General features: G+C 50.6%; 1 protein-coding gene and 5 non-coding genes across 6 annotated transcripts; all 6 read right to left on the bottom strand.

Annotated features, from left to right (window-relative positions):
* Positions 1 to 2,280: 2,280 nt before the first annotated feature.
* LOC149344052 (uncharacterized) lies at positions 2,281 to 8,395 on the bottom strand. Its single transcript, XM_089547132.1, has 2 exons — positions 7,283 to 8,395; positions 2,281 to 2,289 (listed from the first exon to the last, which is right to left on the bottom strand). Exons 1-2 carry the CDS (start codon positions 8,342 to 8,344, stop codon positions 2,281 to 2,283), a joined length of 1,071 nt encoding a protein of 356 aa, XP_089403258.1. The 5' UTR covers positions 8,345 to 8,395.
* TRNAL-AAG (transfer RNA leucine (anticodon AAG)) lies at positions 3,255 to 3,336 on the bottom strand. The gene has a single exon. It is a non-coding gene; the product is annotated as a tRNA-Leu (tRNA).
* TRNAL-AAG (transfer RNA leucine (anticodon AAG)) lies at positions 3,468 to 3,549 on the bottom strand. Its single transcript has one exon. It is a non-coding gene; the product is annotated as a tRNA-Leu (tRNA).
* Positions 8,396 to 8,530: 135 nt separating the features above from the next.
* TRNAL-AAG (transfer RNA leucine (anticodon AAG)) lies at positions 8,531 to 8,612 on the bottom strand. Its single transcript has one exon. It is a non-coding gene; the product is annotated as a tRNA-Leu (tRNA).
* Positions 8,613 to 8,740: 128 nt separating this feature from the next.
* Positions 8,741 to 8,822, bottom strand: TRNAL-AAG (transfer RNA leucine (anticodon AAG)). Its single transcript has one exon. It is a non-coding gene; the product is annotated as a tRNA-Leu (tRNA).
* A 10,110-nt stretch (positions 8,823 to 18,932) lies between these two features.
* TRNAL-AAG (transfer RNA leucine (anticodon AAG)) lies at positions 18,933 to 19,014 on the bottom strand. The gene has a single exon. It is a non-coding gene; the product is annotated as a tRNA-Leu (tRNA).
* Positions 19,015 to 21,913: the final 2,899 nt, after the last annotated feature.

Below are 21,913 nucleotides of genomic sequence, written 5' to 3'. Positions count from 1 at the left end.
AGCCTGACGTCTTGGTTTTTCGGGTTTATAACCAGACACCGACGCTCCTTCACCAGCATGTCGCCTTTAGCGAGCATGCTCTTCACCGCTTCCGCTGTCTTGAAAGTTACCGCCCATACATGGTTCATTTGGTACGCCCCCAGGGCGATAACAACTGGGAGTGCTCCCAGATTAGCAAGGGCGTCTCTGAAATCTTCGACGCGGAAAGGCCGCGCTCTCACATCGCCGTGCAAAAAAACTGTGTTCAAAACAATCTGACCTGATGGCAGTTGCGGCAGTATCACTTGATAACCCTGGTCAGCAGTGTCCAAAATCCTGTTACCGCGGCCCGACTGGGCCGCTGAACCCGCTCCAACGGAGCCCGTCATCACACGTCCGTTCGCTTCGGCGCCCGGAAGTGGAATACTCTCGGCCACGCTACCGATACTCCGGCTGCTAACTTCCTCTCCACGCAATTGCTCTTCTGCGCTCGGATTACAAGAAGGAGGAGGGTGCGCAGCTGGCCACTCAACAGGGCAGGGACACAAAAAGCATAAGGAAAAAATCATGGCAGTGGTGGGACTCGAACCCACGCCCCCGAAGAGACTGGTGCCTTAAACCAGCGCCTTAGACCGCTCGGCCACGTTTCCTTTTTTTTTCTTTATTGCCTGGCTTTGGCTCATGACATTGCACAAAAAATACACATAACGCTATATACATACGACACTGGCGTGGTCAGCCAGCACGAGACTGGCTTCGTGAGCTTAAAATTCCCGCAACGTACACAACGGCTCTAGTCTTGAAAGCCACTCGGGAGGCTCCGCAGCTGCTTTTTGGATTGCAAGAAACCAGTCCATGCTTTCCCGAAAATAAATTCGGGCTGGTCGTGCGTCTTTGTCACAATGGTAGCCTGCCATTCTGGAGCGCCATATACAGTGGAGGCCTAAGAGCATTATGAGATCAAAAGGTGCCACATCCTCATTATCAGTGCTTAAATAGCGAATTCCGTGCGCGTCAACTGGTAGCTCTTTCTTTATGGTCCTTTGTAACACGTCCCAAAAATAAACCCCTTCCCAGCAATGCAAAAAAACATGGTCTATTGTTTCAGGCTGTTTACAAATTAAGCAGTTCGATCCCCACGGTAAAAAGAAATCCTTTCCCTCTAGAAACTTTTTAACTGGTAACGTCCCGGTGTGTAACTTAAAAAAGAAAAGTCTTTACTCCTGGTGGCACCTGCATTTTCTTCACCCTTTTTAAAACATCCCCTCCCGGGCCTCCTCTGTACAAGGCCCTGTACATGGGCTCTGGGAAAACAATATCACAAATATCATTGTACAACTTTTTCCTTTTCCACAAATAATCGGTGGAAAAACGTGCCGAAAGAAACCGAACGCTTGCTACAATCTCTTTGTAGTAACGAAAAGCTCCACCAGAGAGCTCTTCTGTGGATACCACAAACTCCGGCAGCAATCGCCGCAGCTTCACTTGGCACACGGTGCGCAAGAACGGGTCTATGACGTCGCGAAAAAACAAAAAACGGTTCACCAGCTGCCTTAAAGAGAGGTGCCCCAGCCCTAGCCCCCCGTCTTTTACCCGCCGAAACAGGTTCGTTCTGCTACAACGTTCCCATTCGGACGCCCATATGAAAACTGCAAAAATCCTGTGAAGCTTCTGAACGTTCACGCGCGAGCAATGCAAAACCTGCATCACATACCAGAGTTTGCTAATAAAAAAAAAGATTGCAGACCGTAGCTCTGGCGAAAATTGAAAGGCTGGTGCCTTTCCATTCCCCAGCTCGGTCACGTGCGTCTTTAGTTTGCTCTTTCCAATACTCCTCGCTATCGCGATAAGCATCGAGCGGAACGCCCAAATACTTGCCCGGGGTCGTCGCCCACGGTACGTTGGCGAAATGGTCCGGGTGGGATGGCCACCATCCATGCCAGAGCCCAAGGCGCTTGGACCAGTTAACCCCGCTTACTGTGACTTCGCTGAACGCGCGTACACACCCGACAGCTTCACGTATGCTCCCCTGATCAACCGTAAATACTGCAACGTCATCTGCATAGGCCAGCAGCTTAACTTCAGCTGCTTGTAACCTATAGCCATTAATACTATTGTTTTCTAAGATTTTCATGCACAGCGTTTCGATGTTAATACAAAACAAGAGAGGGCTGAGGGGGCAGCCCTGACGCACCGAACGCTGCACGCTAATGGGGGCCCGCAGACTCTTGTTAACAATCAGTCTCGTCGTGCAGTTTCGATACGCCAGGGCTACACCCTTACGGATAACTGAACCGACGTTCAGATGGTCTAAAATGGTAAACGAAATTTCATGGGAAACACAATCAAATGCCTTTTCGAGATCAATCTGAAGCATCGCTACTCGCCCATTGATGTCGTCACAGCTTTCAAGCACACTGGAAAACAAAACAAAAGATAGAGCTTATGGAAGAACGGCGTTATCGCGGAGCACTAGTGAGGGCAAGGGCGGAAGACACAGCTGCTGGCGAAGCGCCATCGAAACGTGCTCTTGGTCTAGAAAAATCGCGCGCTGAAAGAAATCACATGGATAAAATAGAATGGGGGGGTATCTTATCGGCAGACACTGACCACATCAAAGAAGCCTTTAATGAATACTACCAGAGGCTTTTTTCATCGACTGCTGTAGACGCAGTAGCGTTTACGCATCAGTTTCTTGGTGCAATGCCACGGCTTGATGAAGAAAGCAAAAAGAAAATGGAACTAGCAATAACTCACAGCGAGGTAGAGCACGCGATAGATCACTTAAACCTAGGAAAATCACCAGGACCAGATGGATTCAGTGCGGCATTTTGTAAAGAATTTAAGCACGAAATTGCCCCAGTGCTGTGTACAATTTTCAATGAAGCCTATGAAATAAACGTATTGCCTCCGTCTGTTGGGATCTCCCATACAGTGCTCATACCTAAAACGGATGATATAGAGAAATTACAACTGGTTACAGCGTATCGACCCATAGCACTCACTAATGTGGACTACAAAATTTTTATGAAGGTATTGGCGCGTAGACTGCACACAGTGATATCGGATATTGTTGGACACCACCAGACATGTGGAATCAAAGGGCGCTCAATTTTTTTCCAACATTCGCTCGGCCACGCTACCGATACTCCGGCTACTAACTTCCTCTCCACGCAATTGCTCTTCTGCACTCGGATTACAAGAAGGAGGAGGAGGAGGGTGCGCAGCTGGCCACTCAACAGGGCAGGGACACAAAAAGCATAAGGAAAAAATCATGGCAGCGGTGGGATTCGAACCCACGCCCCCGAAGAGACTGGTGCCTTAAACCAGCGCCTTAGACCGCTCGGCCACGCTACCGATACTCCAGGTGCTAACTTCCTCTCCACGCAATTGCTCTTCTGCACTCTGATTACAAGAAGGAGGAGGAGGAGGGTGCGCAGCTGGCCACTCAACAGAGCAGGGACACAAAAAGCACAAGGAAAAAATAATGGCAGCGGTGGGATTCGAACCCACGCCCCCGAAGATACTGGTACCTTAAACCAGCGCCTTAGACCGCTCGGCCACGCTACTTTTTTTTTTTTTTTCTTTATTGCCTTCAAGAAAACAACACAAAAATACAGACACCAAACTTTGAAAACCAGCAACCTGCCAGATCTTCCTGGCTGGCCATGTCAAGTTTAAAATTCTCTCAACAGAGTCAAATTTTCCATCCTGGGTAGCCAATCGGGTACACATGCTTGCAGTTTCATCACTTCCACAAATCTACGTACATTTTCCCGAAAATACATGCGGGCTGGTCTAGCGTCAGAGTCGCAGTAATACCCCGCCATTCTGGAGCGCCATATACTATGGAGGCCCCAGAGCATTACCTGATCAAACGGGAACCCGTCCAGGTTTTCAATTGCCAAATATCTGATACCGTGGGGATGAAGCGGCAGTTCTCTTTTAAGTGTTCGTTGCAAAACGTCCCAAAAAAACACACCCTCCCAACAGTGAAGAAACACATGGTCTATTGTTTCGGGGCACTTGCATATTAGGCAATGCGAACCCCACGGTAGGAATAAACCCCTTCCCTCCAAAAACCCTTTAACTGATAGTGTCTCGGTATGCAACTTGAAGAAGAAAGTTTTGGTTCCTGGCTGTACTTGCATTCTTTTTACTCTTTTCAGAACATCCCCTCCGTGGCCTCCATCGTACAAAGCTCTGTACATGGGCACTGGAAAAACAACATCACACAGATCTGCGTATAGCTTTTTCCGCTTCACGTCACTTAAATATTCTCTCGAAAAACGCACAACAAGAAATTTAACGCTATCAGCAACTTCTCTGAAGTAACCTAAAGTTCTTCCGGAAAAATAATTTGTTCCCACAACAAAATCAGGCAAAACACGGGTCAACCTTAGTTGACACATAGTTCTCAAAAAAGGGTCACGCACATCTCGAAAAAAGAAAAACCTGTTTACAAGCTGGCGCAGAAACAGATGTCCTAGCCCAAGGCCACCATCTTTCACACGTCTAAACAAATTCGTCCGTCTGAACCGTTCCCAGGTCGAGGACCAAACAAAAACAGCTAAAATGCGATGTATCTTCTGTACATTTGCCCGGGAACAGTGCAACACTTGCATGACGTACCACAGTTTGCTTAAAAAGAACAAGTTACACACCGTCGCTCTCGCCAAGATTGATAAATGTGCCCCCTTCCATCTATCTGATTTTTCCCGTAGTTCGTTCGCTTGTTCTTTCCAATATGCATCACTGTCCCGGTAGCAATTTAGTGGCACTCCTAGGTATTTTGGGGGGATAGTTACCCAAGTCACATTTGCAAAAAGATCTGGGGTTGATGGCCAACCCCCATGCCAAAGTCCCTGGCACTTTGCCCAGTTCACTTTACTTCCGGTTGCCTTCCGGAAACTGTCAACTGACACAACAGCCTCCCGTATGCTCTGCTGATTCACAGCAAACACCGCTAGGTCATCCGCGTACGCAAGCAACTTGACTTCAGCTGCCTGCAACCTAAAACCTTGAACAGCCTCGTTCTTAATAATGTTCAAACATAGTGTCTCTATGTAAATGGCAAACAAAAGTGGACTGAGGGGGCAGCCCTGGCGTACCGAACGTTGCACCCGAATGGGGGCCCCCAGACTCTTGTTTATAATTAATCTCGTAGTGCAGCTGCGGTACGCCATGGCCACGCCCTCTCGAATTACGGAACCTACATTCGCGTGGTCCAGAATACTGAGCAAAATTTCGTGGGCGACACAGTCAAATGCTTTTTCGAGGTCTAGTTGGAGGATGGCCACACATTCATTAGTCAGATCACAACACTCCAGAACCGATCTTGCCGTGTGTATGTTAGTCATAATTGATCTCCCCTTTATCCCGCACGTTTGATGAGGGCCGACAATATCCTGAATTACTGACTGCAGCCTCCTTGCTAGCACTTTCATTAAAATTTTATAATCGACATTAGTCAAGGAAATTGGCCTGTAAGCTGTGACCTGCTGGAGCTTTTCCTCGTTATTTGTCTTGGGAATTAGAATAGTGTGAGATAACCCGTATGACAGCGGCAATCTGTTTATTTCGTAGGCTTCTTGGAACAACGCAGTCAATATTGGCGCTATTTCGTTCTTAAACCCCTTATAGAAAGCTGCACTTAAGCCGTCTGGCCCAGGCGACTTTCCCATATTTAAACTATCGATTGCTTTTTCGACCTCGAGTTCTGTGATTGGCATCTCTAATCTTTTCTTCGTGTCCTCGTCTAGTCGTGGCATAGCCTTAAGAAACTTTTCTTTGAACAAGTTTATGTCGACGTCCTGTTTGTTAAAAAGCTGCTGATAATATTGGAAGAAGCCTTGTCTGATATGTTCGTCATCTGACGATAACATGCCACCCCATGCAATCTTATCAATATGATTTTTCTCTGCATGAGCCTTTTCTAATGCCAGTGCTCTTTTCGAGGGCGTCTCGCCCATGCTCCAGCTTTCCGCCCTTGCCCTCACTAACGCTCCTTGGTATCTGTCTTCTTCCATCAACGCAAGCTGTTCTTTTATTTTCCTAATATCTTCTATCCATTTGCCGGGTGCCTTACATTCTTGCTCATGTAGTTTTTCCAGCAAAGCCTTTAGCTGGGTTTCTTTAATTTTCTCCTGATACCGCAGGCAACTGGACCTATCAATGGCCTTTATTTTAATCTGTTCTTTGCACATCTCCCATTGCTTCCAGATTTCGTACAATGTGCCCGGCCTTACTTTAATGAGTTCATTTAGTACAACCTGTCTAAAGGCTTCATCACTGAGCAATTTGTTGTTAAATTTCCATAACTCCCAGCTAAATGCATTCCTTCGTTTTCTGGTGCCGAATACGCATTTCACTAAGCAGTGATCCGTGAATGTCATGGGTACAACTTGGTATTCATTACATACGGGAATCAAATCCAGCGACACATAAATTCTGTCAAGGCGCGCGTGGCTCGCACCTTGGAAGTGCGTGTACTGTACGGCGCGCGCTCCCCCCAGGTACTCAGCCACATCTTCCATATTCCACTCGCTAGTTAACTGGCACAACACATCAGTACTCTTGTCTCTGAAGCCGCGTGTGCTGGTTTTGTCCCGAGCATTCAGTACACAGTTGAAATCGCCCAGCATTAGAACCTGCCTCTCCGTACTTAACTGCTGCATAACATTCTCGAAAAACACTGCTCTTTCCTCAACAATGTTAGGGGCATACACACAAATAATGCGCCACTCAGCATTGGAATATGCAAAATCGGCTACAACACACCGTCCTGACAGACATGAGTAGTGAGCCTGTACAATCAGTCCGGGCAGCTTTTTGACAAACAATACACACCCAGCCGATGTCCCTACCGCGTGGCTCACAATGGCGTAAAATCTAGCCGTGAAACGTTGCACCATGCTCCCGGTCTCTTCCTCCCCATCAACCTTTGTTTCTTGTACGGCAAGCACGTCGATATCATGGTCACTTAGCAGGCGGTGTACTTGGCTCTGCTTCTTTTTGGCTGCCAATCCCCTGACATTTAACGTGGCTACACTCAAAGGGGTTTCAGGCGCCATTTCCATAAAGGGTGAATAGACCGAGAGCGTGGTGCTTACCTTCCTCGTCTAGCGCGCGGCTAGACGCCGTCGTTGGAACCGCCTCCGTCTGGTGCGAGCGGCTGAACTGGCAGCGGGGGCGCTTTATCCGCTGCACGCCTCTCCGAAGAAAGGTTTGGCCGCGGACGTAGTGTGGACCGCCGGGGTTGGACTGCTTTTGCTGGCGGCTCGTCGACACCGGGGATTGTTGCCTTGTCACCTTCGAGATCGGTCTGTGTGTGGGGTCGCTTGGCTGGGGCTGTGACGCTTGGCGAACGAGTACCGCTGGTGTCCGGGTGCTCCTCACCGTTATCCTGCTCCATGTCGTCTGCCGGCTGAGGTGACGTCTCTTCCTCTGACCTAGGGAGGTCAGGTGTAGCGTCACTCCTCCCCGCACCGCTGGCAGCATTGATGTCTCGAGGGGAGTCTCCCGACGAGTCTGTCTCCTGTGCCTGCGTACGCTCTTCTCCGGTTCCCTTTGCCGCCTCCTCTGCCTCGACTACGTCCATAGTGAGCTCTGCCGACCGCTCCCTCGTTCCAGGTCCCGCGGCCGAAGCGTACGTGAGCACACAGTCAGCCTCCTCATGTCCGTAGCGCCTACATTTCGAACATCGGGGCACCTTACATTCGCGGCGGACGTGTCCCGTGCCTCGACAGCGTAAGCACTGCATCGCCCGCCCAGGCACAACGACAAGGGCTAATTCCCCGGCGACTCGCAGCTGGTGCGGTAAGTCATCTACCTTGATGCCCGGCTTCAATTTCAGGAGCACCGCCCTCGTGGTGGACCCCTTCTCCTTGACGCCTTGAACTCGCCACCTCTCCCGGGTCACTTCGGTCACGTTCCCAAAAGCCGCAAAGGCCGTCCGGATGTCATCATCTGCCACGCCGTGCAACATCCAGTGGAGTCGCAGCTTCACTTGTTGGTCTTCGGGATCGATGATGAGGCAGCGGCGACCTTTAACTTCCAGTTCCTTGAACGCCGCCAGCTTCTTTGTTGCTTCTGTGCTGGTTAAGGTGACAGCCCACACATGGTTGATCTGATACGCCCCCAACGCCAACACGTCGGGGAGCGCACCAACGTTGGCAAGGGCGTCGCGGAAATCCTCGACCCTGTATGGCCTAACCCGCACATCGCCGTGCAAAAAAAGCGTGTTAAAAACAACGCGTCCGGTGGGCAAAGTTGGCAGAATAATCTGATAGTCGCTATCTTCATTGTCCTCGAGCCTGTTTCCGCGGCTGGAAAGGGCCGCTATCGCCGCTCCGCTGGAGCTCATGATCCTGCGTCCGTCACGCTCGGTGGCCGGAAGTAGAATGATCGGCCACGCTACCGATACTCCGGCTGCTAACTTCCTCTCCACGCAATTGCTCTTCTGCACTCTGATTACAAGAAGGAGGAGGAGGAGGGTGCGCAGCTGGCCACTCAACAGGGCAGGGACACAAAAAGCATAAGGAAAAAATCATGGCAGCGGTGGGATTCGAACCCACGCCCCCGAAGAGACTGGTGCCTTAAACCAGCGCCTTAGACCGCTCGGCCACGCTACCGATACTCCGGCTGCTAACTTCCTTTCCACGCAATTGCTCTTCTGCACTCTGATTACAAGAAGGAGGAGGAGGGTGCGCAGCTGGCCACTCAACAGGGCAGGGACAGAAAAAGCATAAGGAAAAAATCATGGCAGCGGTGGGATTCGAACCCACGCCCCCGAAGAGACTGGTGCCTTAAACCAGCGCCTTAGACCGCTCGGCCACGCTACCCTTTTTTTTTTTATTACAAAACAGAACAAAACAGAACATTACATTACAAAACAGTACATAATAATATGTACATACAGTATACACAGTTAGTCAGGATCCCAAAGAGTGGGCCTGACTTAGGTTAAAATTATCTTAAAGTTACGAGGGGTTCCAGCCTTGGTAACCACTCAGGAACCTCCACTATTAGCTTTTGTTCTTCCAGAAACTTGTGCATACTTTCTCTAAAATACATACGGGCTGGCCGTGCGTCAGGGTCACAATGATACCCTGCCATGCGGGAGCGCCATATACTGTGGAGGCCCACCAGCATGACTAAGTCTAACGGTACCCCATCCTCGTTCTTGGTTGGCAAAAACCTTATTCCGTATGAGTGGATTGGAAGCTGTTTCTTTAATGTCCTCTGCAGCACGTCCCAGAAATAGACCCCTTCCCAACAGTGCAAAAAGACGTGATCAATTGTCTCCGGCTGTTTGCATATGAGACAGTGCGACCCCCAAGGAAGGAATATCTGTTTTGCCTCAAGAAAAGTTTTCACAGGTAAAGTTCCAGAGTGCAACTTAAGAAGAAACTCTTGACTCCCGGTGGAACCTTCATTTTCTTTACTCTTTTTAAAACGTTGTAGCCCGGCCCTCCACAGTACATGGCCCTGTACAAGGGCACCGGAAAGAGGATGTCACACAAATCCTTGTACAAATCTTTCCGGCTCACATCACTCAAATATTGTTTTGAAAATCTAGAATTCAAAAATCGGACGCTGGCGACTATCTCCTTGAAAAAACCAAACATGGCACCCGTCATACACTCAGTTGAAATCACAAAGTCTGGCAAAGCCCTACCGAGCCTTACTTGGCACACTGTGCGCAGAAAAGGATCATTAACATCGCGCAAAAACAAGAATCTATTGACCAATTGCTTCGCAAATAAATGTCCAAGCCCGAGTCCTCCATCCCTCATTCTGAACAAATTGGTTCGCGTACACCTCTCCCATTTCGAGGCCCACACAAAAACAGCAAAAATACGATGAAACTTTTGTACATTAATTCGCGAACAATGCATCACTTGCATCACATACCACAGTTTGCTGATGAAAAACAGATTGCACACTGTGGCTCTCGCAAAAATAGATAAATAGGACGCTTTCCACTTTTCAGCCTTATCGCGTGTTTCTTGCACCTGTCGTGTCCAATACGGTTCGCTGTCGCGGTAATTTTCCAGCGGGACACCCAAGTATTTCACAGGGGTCGTGTGCCAGGTCACGTTAGCAAAATTCTTTGGGGTCACTGGCCACTGTCCATGCCAGAACCCCTTCACACTTCCCCCAGTTAACCCTGCTCCCCGTCACAGTGCTGAAACGCTTGACCCCGTCGGCCGCGTTACGAATGCTATCGTGACTCACGCCAAAAACAGCAACATCATCTGCATATGCTAGGATCTTGACTTCAGCCGTCTGTAGTTGAAATCCTTGAACAGCATTATTTCTAATAATGTGCTTACACAAAGTTTCTATATAGAAACAAAACAAAAGAGGACTGAGGGGGCAACCCTGGCGAACAGAACGCTGAACGTTAATGGGGGCCCCCAACGATTTATTAACAATTAACCTGGTAGTGCAATTTCAGTACGCCAAGGCCACACCCTCAGTGATAACAGTGCCTAAATTAACATGATGAAGCATAGAAAACAATATGTCATGCGCAACACAGTCAAAAGCTTTTTCTAAATCTAGTTGGAGAACTGCCACACGAGCGCCAATGGCGTCACAGCACTCCAACACACTTCTTGCTTTGTGAATATTATAAGCAATAGACCGCCCCTTTATGCCACACGTTTGATGAGGGCCAACGATTTCTTTAATTACCATCTGAAGTCTGGCAGCTAGCACCTTCATAAAAATTTTGTAATCGACGTTCGTCAGCGAGATGGGCCTATATGCTGTAACCAGTTTAAGTTTTTGCGCGTCATCTGTTTTAGGAATGAGTACTGTATGGGACGTACCGTAGGATGGAGGCAGAGCATTACGATTGTAGGCTTCGTTAAATAAAGAAGTCAGCAAAGGGGTTAATTCACTCTTAAACACTTTATAAAAAACAGCACTTAAACCATCCGGGCCTGGAGATTTTCCAGGGTTTAAGCTTTCTATAGCGCGTTCGACTTCTTGCGGCGTAATCTGCTGCTCTAAAATTTCTTTTTGCTCGTCATCCAGCCGTGGCATATCTTTCAAAAACTCGTCTCTAAATGCATTCGAGTCGACTTCATGTTGCACGAAGATTGTCCGAAAGTGCTCAAAGAAGGCCAGCTGTATGCTATCGTTATCAGAGACTGAAGTTCCTGCCCATTCTACCTCTTGAATCTGGTTTCGTCGAGCGTGCGCCTTTTCCATTCCAAGCGCCCGCTTAGTGGGCGTTTCTCCCGCGACCAAATCTGCCGCTCGCGCCCGAACTAGCGCTCCCTGATACCGTTTTTCTTCGATAATTTCCAGCTTTTGCTTTGTTTTCTTGATGTCTTCCATAAATATGCCCGGTTGTTTGCATTCTTGAGCTAACAATTTTTCTAGCATAACTTTCAGCTGCCTCTCTTGTAATCGTTCTTCGTGCCTTAGAACGGTGGACCGTTCTATAGCCTTCATTTTAATGTCTTGTTTCGCTAGTTCCCACTGCAACCCGACTTCGTTTTTTCCCTCCCTCTCTATTTTATTAATCTTTTCTACCACGGCATCAGTGAAAGTTTTGTCACTTAGCAGGTTAGAGTTTAGTTTCTATAGGTCCCACGAAAAGCTGTCATTTCGCTTCTTCGATCCTACAGAGCACTCGACTACACAGTGATCAGAGTAGGACACAGGCAAAACATTGTACTTATGACATTTCGGCAATAAATCAAGTGACATATATATGCGGTCGAGGCGCGCGTGACTGACACGTTGAAAGTGCGTGTACTGCACATCGCGTGCGCCCTCTAAGCATTCGGCAACATCTTCCAAGGCGTATTCGTCTATCATTTGATTTAAAACCTCAGTACTTCTGTCCCTGAAGGCTCGGGTGCTACTCTTATCGCGAGCGCTCAAAACACAGTTAAAGTCACCCATGAGAACTATTTATTTGTCGGAAAGAAGATACTGTTGCAGGTTCTCAAAAAACGTTGCCCTGTCTTCCACTACGTTTGGCGCATAAATGCACAGCACACGCCACTCAACGTTGCAGTACAAAAAATCGCATACTACGTAGCGGCCCGATTGAGAAGAAAAATACGCCTGTATTTCGAGTCCAGGCAACTTTTTCACAAACACAGCACACCCAGCAGAGTTGCCAATTGCATGGCTCACAATTGCATAGTACCTCGACGTGAATCGTTGCACCATGCCTCCAGTCTCCACCTCCCCTTCCACTTTGGTTTCTTGTACGGTTAGAACATCTATGTCTCTGTCCGTCAAAAGGCGGAGCACTTGACTCTGTTTTCGCTTCCCGCTCATGCCCCTTACGTTAAGCGTGGCGAAAATAAGGCACGACTCCGGATACATTTTGATAGCGAAAAAAGAGGCCGGAAGCATGGTGCTTACCTTTCACGCCTAGCACCAAGCTAGACGCCGTCTTTTGCCTCTGAGTCATCGGGTGGACCAGGGTCACTCTGCTGCGGTGCCGGCTTATCGGCCGGCCGTCTTTCCGTCGCGACATTTGGCCGCGGCTTGAAAGGTGGTCGTCGTACTGGATGTGCTTTTGGAGGCGGCTCCTCTGCGTTAGTCGCGGCCGCCTGGTCTTCTTCACTGTCGGTCTGTGCGTGGGAGCGTTTTGCGGGGCAGGAGACACTGGCCACGATAGTGTTGTCCTTACGCGTCGCGGCCTCACAGTCCATTTGTTTCAGCGACTCGTCAAGCTGAGGGCTCCCACCCTCAGTTGACGCTCTTTCAGCTGTCTCGGGTGATACCGCTGCCGCAGTCTGCGTCTCCGCGCTGTCGGTCATCTTGCTCTCTTCCCCCGTAGACACCGATGAATGCTTCGTCGCTGCCAGCCCTTCGTCACCTCCGGCACCCTTCGCAGCAGCTTCAGCCTCGTCTACATCCATCAGCAGGTCTACCGACTCGTCCCTGGCCGTCGACCCTGTCGCCGCTGCATAGGTCCGCACGCAGTCCGCCGCAACATGACCGTACCGTCTACATTGGGTGCATCGCGGTACCTTGCAATCCCTGCGGACGTGGTCCTTGCCTCCACAGCGCAGACATTGCATTGGCCTTCCGGGCACGACAACGAGAGCCAGCTCTCCCGCGACTCGGATTTGGTGCGGGAGGTCGTCCACTTTCATGCCAGCTTTCAGCTTCATGAGCACGGCTCTTGTAGTCGACCATTTCTGGTGGAAACCTTGAACCCGCCAGCGCTCCCGAGTGACTTCGGTAACAGTTCCGAATGCAGCGAGGGCCGTCCTTATGTCTTCGTCTGCCACGCCATGCAACATCCAATGCAGTCGCAGTCTCACCTGTTGGTCTTCTGGGTTGATAATGATGCACCGGCGGTCTTTCACCTGAACCTCCTTAAAAGCGAGAAGGCGCTTCGTTGCCTCCGCGCTACTGAGAGTCACCGCCCAGACGTGCTTCACCTGATACGCCCCCAAAGCCACCACGTCGGGGAGCGTACCAGTCTCGACCAAGGCTTCACGAAAATCTTCGACCCGAAAGGGCCTCGCACGCACGTCACCATGCAAGAAAACCGTGTTTAACACGACACGCCCGGTGGGCAGCTGCGGCAAAATAATCTGGTAGTCGTTATCATCTTTTACATCTAGCCTGTTTCCGCGGCCGGCAAGGGCCGCTGTCGCAGCTCCGTGGGAGCTCATGATCCTGCGTCCGTCACGCTCGGTGGCCGGAAGTAGAATGATCGGCCGCGCTACCGATACTCCAGCTGCTAACTTCCTCTCCTCGCAATTGCTCTTCTGCACTCGGATTACAAGAAGGAGGAGGAGGAGGGTGCGCAGCTGGCCACTCAACAGGGCAGGAACACAAAAAGCATAAGGAAAAAATCATTGCACCGTTGGGATTCAAACCCACGCCCCCGAAGAGACTGGTGCCTTAAACCAGCGCCTTAGACCGCTCGGCCACGCTACCTTTTTTTTTCTTTATTTCCGGATACTTACACAGTACAAAATCGTACACGGAAAAATTAAGCGAACTCACAGCCAAAAGTTCACGTGGAAATGATAGTAATAAGGAAGCTGTCATCCTTAGGTGGGATGACGTTGTCGTTTTAAAATTCTCTCAAATGGATCAAGGGCTCTAATCTTGGCAGCCATTCTGGAACTGTACACTTCAATTTGTGCATTTCAACAAAGGCATGCATACTTTCACGAAAGTAGAGCCTTGCAGGGCGAGCATCGGGGTCTAAATGATACCCAGCCATCCGGGACCGCCAGAGGCTGTGCAGACGGATTAACATGACGGTATCAAAAGGTATGCCGTCTTCGTTATCTGTTGATAGGAACCTGATGCTATGTGTATCTAACGGTAAGTCTTTTTTAAGGGTTCTTTGCAGCACGTCCCAAAAATAAACCCCCTCCCAACAGTGTAGAAAAACATGATCTATTGTCTCAGGCTGTTTGCATATTAAACAAAGTGACCCCCATGGCAGAAAAAAGCCCCTGTCCTCAAGAAATGTTTTTACCGACAACGTTCCAGTATGCAGCTAAAAGAAAAACATTTTTACTCCTGGGGAAACTGGCATCCTTTTGAGCCGCTTCAATACATCTTGACCCGGATAGCCGTTGTACAAGGCTCTGTACACAGGAACGGAGAAAAAGTCATCGCACACATCCTTATACAATTTTTTCCTATTTACTGAACACAAATATTGAATCGAAAAACGAGTTGTCAAAATTCTGACGCTGTTTACGACTTCTCTTAAAAAACCAAAAAGGCGCCCTGGCATACTTTCTGTGGCAACAACAAAATTTGGCAACGCCCGCACGAGCCTTACTTGGCAAACAGTGCGCAGAAATGGATCATTTACGTCGCGGAAGAAAATGAATCTGTTTACAAGCTGTCGGGCGAATAAGTGTGCTAGCCCAAGACCCCCGTCTTTGACACGCCGAAACAAGTTATCCCGTCTACACCGTTCCCAATTCGACGCCCAAACAAAAGCGGCAAATACCCGATGCAGCCTCTGAATGTTTAACCTGGAACAGTGAAGCGTTTGCATTACATACCACAACTTGGCAACAAAAAACAGATTACACACCGTTGCGCGTGCAAAGATAGACAGCGCCACACCGCTCCATTTGTCAGCCTTCTCACGGATTTCTTGGGCTTGATCGCGCCAAAATGGCTCACTGTCTTCATAGCATTCTAGAGGCACACCCAAGCACTTAACCGGTGTTGTGGCCCAAGTCACGTTGGCAAACGTGTAAGGCGTCGATGGCCACTCTCCGTGCCAAAACCCTAGACACTTTCCCCAATTCACCGGACTTCCAGTGGTCGTGCTGAAATCTTTCACGGCTTCGACTGCCACGCTAACGCTCTCTCTGTTCGTACAGAAGACGGCTACGTCATCAGCATACGCCAAAAGTTTGACCTCCGTCATGTGGACTTGAAAGCCCTGTACAGATTCATTCTCAAGGATTGACAAGCACAAAGTTTCAATATAAATGCAGAACAGAAGCGGGCTGAGGGGGCAACCCTGACGCACCGAACGTCGCACGTTCACGGGTGCACCAAGTTCCTTGTTGACAATTAATCTTGTAGTGCAGTTTCGGTACGCCAAGGCTACGCCCTCGCTGATAACAGAACCCACATTGATGTAATCTAGAACTGCAAACAAGGCATCATGTGAAACACAATCAAACGCTTTTTCAAGGTCGAGTTGCAGAACCGCAACGCTACCGCATGTTGCATCACAACACTCCAGTACGCATCTCGCCTTATGTATGTTCGTAGCAATGGTCCTTCCCTTGATCCCGCAAGTCTGGTGAGGCCCAACAATCTCCTTAATAACGGTCTGTAATCTGGCTGCTAGTACTTTCATAAGTATCGTGTAATCAACATTTGTTAGGGCTATTGGCCTGTATGACGTCACCAATCTCGATTTCTCAGTTCGTTCTGTTTTAGGGATTAATACAGTATGTGACGACGCAAAAGAAGGCGGCAACAAGTTAAGATCGTAGCCTTCGTTAAATACTGCAGCTAACAATGGGGACAACACTTTTTTAAATGCTTTATAAAAAGCCGCGCTCAAGCCATCAGGCCCTGGCGACTTCCCTGGATTTAGATTATCAATGGCACGCTCAACTTCATGTTCGGAAATCGGCAGCTCCAACCTTTCTGTTGTGTCAGCATCTAGTCGTGGCAAGGAAGAAAGAAACACGCGCTTAAACCTGTCGATGTTCATGTCGCGAAATGCAAACAGTTGCTGATAGTATTCGTAAAACTCACGTGCAATGCCGTCTTTATCTGTCACGAGGTTGCCGTTCCACTCTATCTCTTCTATGTCGTTTCGACGACCATGAGCTTTCTCGAGACCGAGAGCCCGTTTAGTGGGCGTCTCGCCTGCTGCACATCTTTCGGCCCTGGCGCGAGCGAGCGCTCCTCGATATCGATCTTCATCTAATAACTCAATTTTCTTTTTCAGTTTTCTGATATCGTCATTATAGACCCCTGGCTCTTTGCACTCGTGCGCTATTAACTGATTTAGTGTCGCCCTTAAATAAGCTTCTTCTCGCTTTTCGTCATGTCGAATACAACTGCCTCTTTCTATAGCTTTCATCTTAATTTCTTGTTTGCACCATTCCCACTGCTCTCCAATGGTGGTGCAAGGCCGTTGTTCTATCTCTTTAAGCTTCCCTGCAATTATTTCAACTAAAGCTTCATCTTCTAAGAGTTTGGAGTTTAGCTTCCACAGTCCCCACACAAATTTTTTCCTTCGGTTTCTAGGGCCGATTGTACATTTCACAAGACAGTGATCCGAAAAAGACACTGGCATAACGACATAATTTTGGCATTTCGCAATCGCATCCAACGATAAATAAATACGGTCGAGCCGGGCATGACTAGAACCTTGGAAATGCGTGTATTTCACGCTGCGCGCTCCCTCCAAACACTCCGCTACATCATCTAGAGCAAATTCGCCAACTAGCTGCGACAAAACATCCGTGCTTGCGTCTCTAAAGGCGCGGCTACTTGTCTTATCTCGAGCACTTAAGACACAATTGAAATCGCCCATAACGACGAGTTGTCGCCCACTATTTAGATATCGCTGGATGCTCACGAAAAATTTTAACCTTTCATCAGCCGCATTCGGTGCATAAACACAAAGAACGCGCCATTCGCTGTTATGAAAAACGAAGTCACAAACAATAAGGCGACCTTGCATACATGAAATCACTTCTTGCACTGTCAGTCCTGGCAACTTCTTAACGAACAGAAGGTCCCCGCCCGATGTGCCAGCCGCGTGACTAACAGCCACATCGTACCTCGACGTGAAACGCTGCACCATGCTCCCCGTGTCCTCTTCCCCTTCTATTTTGGTTTCCTGAACCGCCAACACGTCCACGTCCTGGTCCGTTAAAATACGGTATACTTGACTTTGCTTTCTTTTCGATGCAAACCCACGGACGTTAAGCGTTGCTACGCTCAGTGACTTTTGCATCGCCATTTTCGTACTTTAGAAGGACGCTGGGAGCATGGTGCTTACCTTTCGCGCCTAGCACGTCGCTAGACGCTTCCAGAAGTCCCGCCGCCATCGTAATTATCGGGCTGGACGAGCTGCGAGAGCGGCTTTCCGGCTGCCCTCCGGCCCGTCGCGACGTTAGGTTGCGGTCTGAAGGAAGGTCGTCGTCCCTGCACAGTTTTCGCTGGTGGTTCCTCGGCGTTGCCAGGGAGCTGCTTATCCGCTCCGTCACCGGCGTCGGCGTGCGGGCGCTTCGGCGCACTGCCAGCGCTCGTTGACCGGCCGACGTTCTCCGCATTGGTGTTCTCATCCGCCGATGCCGCCGGAGCACTTGTCCCTTGAAGGGGCGCTTCCTCGCTCACAGGCACCTCCGAAACAGCGGATGACAGTACCTGTTTCTTGTCCACGCCCTCCCCGCCTCTTTTTCAGTGGTCGTCGGAGTTGTCACGCTGGGGGCCACCGCAGAGCTTTCCACACCATCGGTCCCCTTGGCTGCTTCCTCAGCCTCGACGACGTCCATAACGTCTTCCGGTGTCTCCTCTCTAAGCGCTGGCACCGTTGCGGCAGCGTATGTGCGGACACACCCATCTTCCGAATGTCCGAAGCGTCGGCAGCGTGAGCAGCGAGGTATCTTGCAGTCACGTCGGACATGTCCGCTTCCCTGACAACGCAAACACTGCATGGGCCGCCCAGGCACGACCACAAGGGCAAGCTCGCCGGCGACTCTTATCTGGCAGGGGAGGTCGTCCGCCTTCATTCCAGGCTTCAGCTTGAGCAGAACTATCCTTGTGGTGGAGCCCTTTTCTTTCACTCCTTGCACTCGCCAACGCTCACGGGTTACCTCCGTCACGTTCCCGAAGGCCGCAAACGCAGTCCGGATATCTTCGTCGGCGACGACGTGCAGCATCCAGTGTAGCCGCAGTTTCAGCACGTGGTCCTCGGGGTCGAATATAAGACACCGACGTCCTTTAACTGGAAGCTCCTTGAAAGCCGCCAATCGCTTCGTTGCTTCAGCGCTGTTGAGTGTCATCGCCCAAACATGGTTGATTTGGTACGCCCCCAACGCCACAACGTCGGGGAGCGCACCCGCTTGGGCGAGGGCGTCACGAAAGTCTTCGACTTTGTAAGGCCGCGCTCGCACGTCGCCATGCAAAAACACCGTGTTGAGAACAACACGTCCTGTTGGCAGAGTAGGCAAAATAATCTCGTAATCCTTATCTGCTTCAATGTCGGACCTGTTTCCGCGGCCAGCAAGGGCCGCTATCGCCGCTCCACCGGAGCTCATGATTCTGCGACCGTTCACTGGCGTGGCCGGAAGTAGAACGCTCGGCCACGCTACCGATACTCCAGCTTCTAACTTCCTCTCCACGCAATTGCTCTTCTGCACTCGGATTACAAGAAGGAGGAGGAGGAGGGTGCGCAGCTGGCCACTCAACAGGGCAGGGACACAAAAAGCATAAGGAAAAAATCATGGCAGCGGTGGGATTCGAACCCACGCCCCCGAAGAGACTGGTGCCTTAAACCAGCGCCTTAGACCGCTCGGCCACGCTACCCTTTTTTTTCTTTTGTCGTGTTCGTCGACCTTTGCGACTCAAGGCCGCTCCAGCAGCCCTTGCCTCCTCCGCGCATACCCGCCGCCCGCTACCAAGAAACAAGCGCGGGCCGGCCATTCCCCACAAAAGCAGGCAGGCGTCTGTCTCCCCCGACGACGTCTGATCCCCACGGCCCCGTCGACTGGCGCATTCCCCATTTCCTTGCTGTGACCGTCTGCATTCCCACAGCAGCGAAAGTGCATTCTTGTACACTCGCCCTCCCCCTCCCTCTCTCTCTCTCTTTCTCTCTCTCCCTCTAAAAGCAATAAACCCCCAGTCTCCACCCAGCAACTGCCTTGAGAGGTTCCTCGCATGCGGGGCTCCCACGCCCCGAACTAACACGCCATTAACACTGGCGACGAGAAGTAGGCTCTAGAACGCACGCAGTTCGAAGTGTCACCGATGGCTACTGGAGGACTACACGGTGGCATCGAGTCTTTTAACGGCAAGAATTGGTCATCATGGATACAGCGCCTCGCCTTCTACTTCGTGGCAAATGACGTATCCAACGAAGCAAAGAAGCGCGCGCTCCTCCTGACGCTATGCGGAGCCGACACCTTCGAGACTGCCTGCGCGCTGGTCGCACCGAAGACTCCTGGAGAAGTCAGCTATGAAGATCTGGTCACACTTCTCCAGAAGCACTTCGATCCCAGACCATCTGAGCTGTACAGCTGGTAAGTTTTTCAGCGACGTGACCAGCTGCCGGAGGAATCGATCAGCAGCTACGTCGCAGCCCTCAGAGGTTTGACAGCCGATTGCAACTTTGGGGTGCTAACGACAACGTCTACAACATCGACGCCTCCGACAGAAGCGATACAGCCGTCGTAACGAACCCCACCATGCTGCCCCAGGACGTCATGTTTCGCGACAGGTTCGTGTGCGGGATCCGCGACGAGCACCTGCAACAGAGACTGTTCGCGGAGAAAGATTTGACGTTCCAACGTGCTTTGGACCTATCTCTGTCATCAGAAAGTGCATCAAGGCAGCAGCGAGGACTCAAGGGAGCGACGAGCTCCGCAGAAGTGCACAAGACTTCTCAACCCACAAAGGAATGCAAGAACGCACCGCAGCAACGGCGTTGCTACCGATGTGACGGCTTGCACGACGCTGCTACCTGCAAGTTCAGGACAGCTCAATGCCGCTTTTGTTCCAAGAAGGGTAACATCGAGAACGCTTGCATCACTCTGAAGAAGAAAAGCAAGGGAGACAATTCTAACATCAGGCAAGGAACGCACAGTGTGAGCGCTCAGTCCGCGAGCAACGACACTACGCACAGCGATCCATGCTACGAGCTTCACGCAGTAAGTGGGCGAAAACCCTGCCCCAAATACCTTGTTGTCGTTGAAGTCGAGGGAAGGCACCTAACGTTCGAAGTCGACACGGGTGCATCATGTTCTCTGATCAGCGAGGCTGTTTACCACCAAACATGGCCAACGAACGCCCCGAAGCTTTCGAGAGAACCCCTTGACGGCTGATCCCGGGCTGGCGTTGCATATGTCTCCTCGCCCAACGCCGCCTCTCCTCCTCCTCTTCTCCGTTCCTTCTTTCACCACCTCCTCTACTTCTCTCCTCCCCCACATCGTTTCCCCTTACCACCACCCTCTTTCCTCGAGAGCCTCATCGCATCTCCAGCGCTGCGTGCTACCACGGCGCCATCGCGGGCTTGCTGCCGCCGGCCTGGCGTTGCATAAGTCAATGCTCTCGCGCGCTTCAACGAAACGGAGAGGAGAGGAACTTCGCACCCTCGGATCAGCACAAGTTCGTGTGCGATTTAAATCAAAGGAATGTGTGCTACCCCTGCTGGTGATGAAAGGAACTGGCTGCAACTTGCTAGGACGTCACTGGTTTTCGGCGCTGCACATCTGCGTGCAGGGAATTAACCAGGTAGCTGAGCCAAGTGAAAAGCTCCGGGAGGTTCTCGCACGCCATCCCGATGTATTCAAGCAAGACATCGACGGCTACGTGGGACCTTTGGTTCATTTGGACTTGCAAGAAGGTGCAAAGCCAAAGTTCTGTAAGGCACGTCCAGTACCTCTAGCCTACCAAGAGCCAATGGAGGAAGAGCTCGACCGTCTGCAAAAGCAAGGCATCCTGGAGCCGACGCAACATGCCGTGATGGCCACACCTTTAGTGTGGGTGCGCAAAGGGGACGGCACATTTCGCGTTTGCGGCGACTACAGGAGCACGGTAAACGCAGTGGTCAAGAAGACGGCATACCCGCTACCGACAACCGGAGAGGTATTCGCAAAGTTGCTTGGCGGCACCATCTTCTCAACGCTTGGCCTCTACCAGGCCTATCAGCAGCTAAAGGTTGACTACGAGACAGCCGCATTGCTCACCGTCAACACCACCAAGGGATTGTTCAGGGTGAACCGGCTGCCTTTCGGAATATCTGCTGCTCCTGCCATCTTCCAGCGTATGATGGAGACAACACTAGCAGGAATTCCAGGGGTGAGTGTTTACCTTGACGACATTATTGTCAGTGGGAAAGACACTACGGAACATGCGCAACGTCTGGACCAAGTCCTGTCGAGGCTAAGCGAGAAAGGGTTGCGCCTCAAGCAAGAGAAATGCCGCTTCGGCATAAGCTCAGTCGAGTTTCTGGGACACAAGATTGACGCTAAGGGTGTCCACACAACCGAGGAAAAGGTTCAGGCAATCCTTCACGCGCCGAAACCGACTGACAAGACCTCTCTGCAGGCCTTCCTAGGGCTCCTAGCATTCTATGATCGGTTTTTGAAGAACAGAGCTACGGTTGCTCAGATCTATACAAGCTCCTTGAGAAGAACAGGCCCTGGGCGTGGGAGAAAAAGCACCAGACTGCGTTCGATGCGCTTAAGAGGTTGATACGATCTTCAAC

The sequence above is a fragment of the Amblyomma mixtum genome, chromosome 5 (assembly GCF_055824585.1).
Source record: "Amblyomma mixtum isolate Tamu chromosome 5, ASM5582458v1, whole genome shotgun sequence".
NCBI classification, from domain to species: domain Eukaryota; kingdom Metazoa; phylum Arthropoda; class Arachnida; order Ixodida; family Ixodidae; genus Amblyomma; species Amblyomma mixtum.
This window is presented reverse-complemented; position numbering and strand designations above follow the sequence as displayed.

What these genes read in the sequence shown, in the direction of transcription:
- LOC149344052 (XM_089547132.1), bottom strand. Translation starts at nt 8,344, where the DNA reads ATGAGCTCCAGCGGAGCGGCGATAGCGGCCCTTTCCAGCCGCGGAAAC.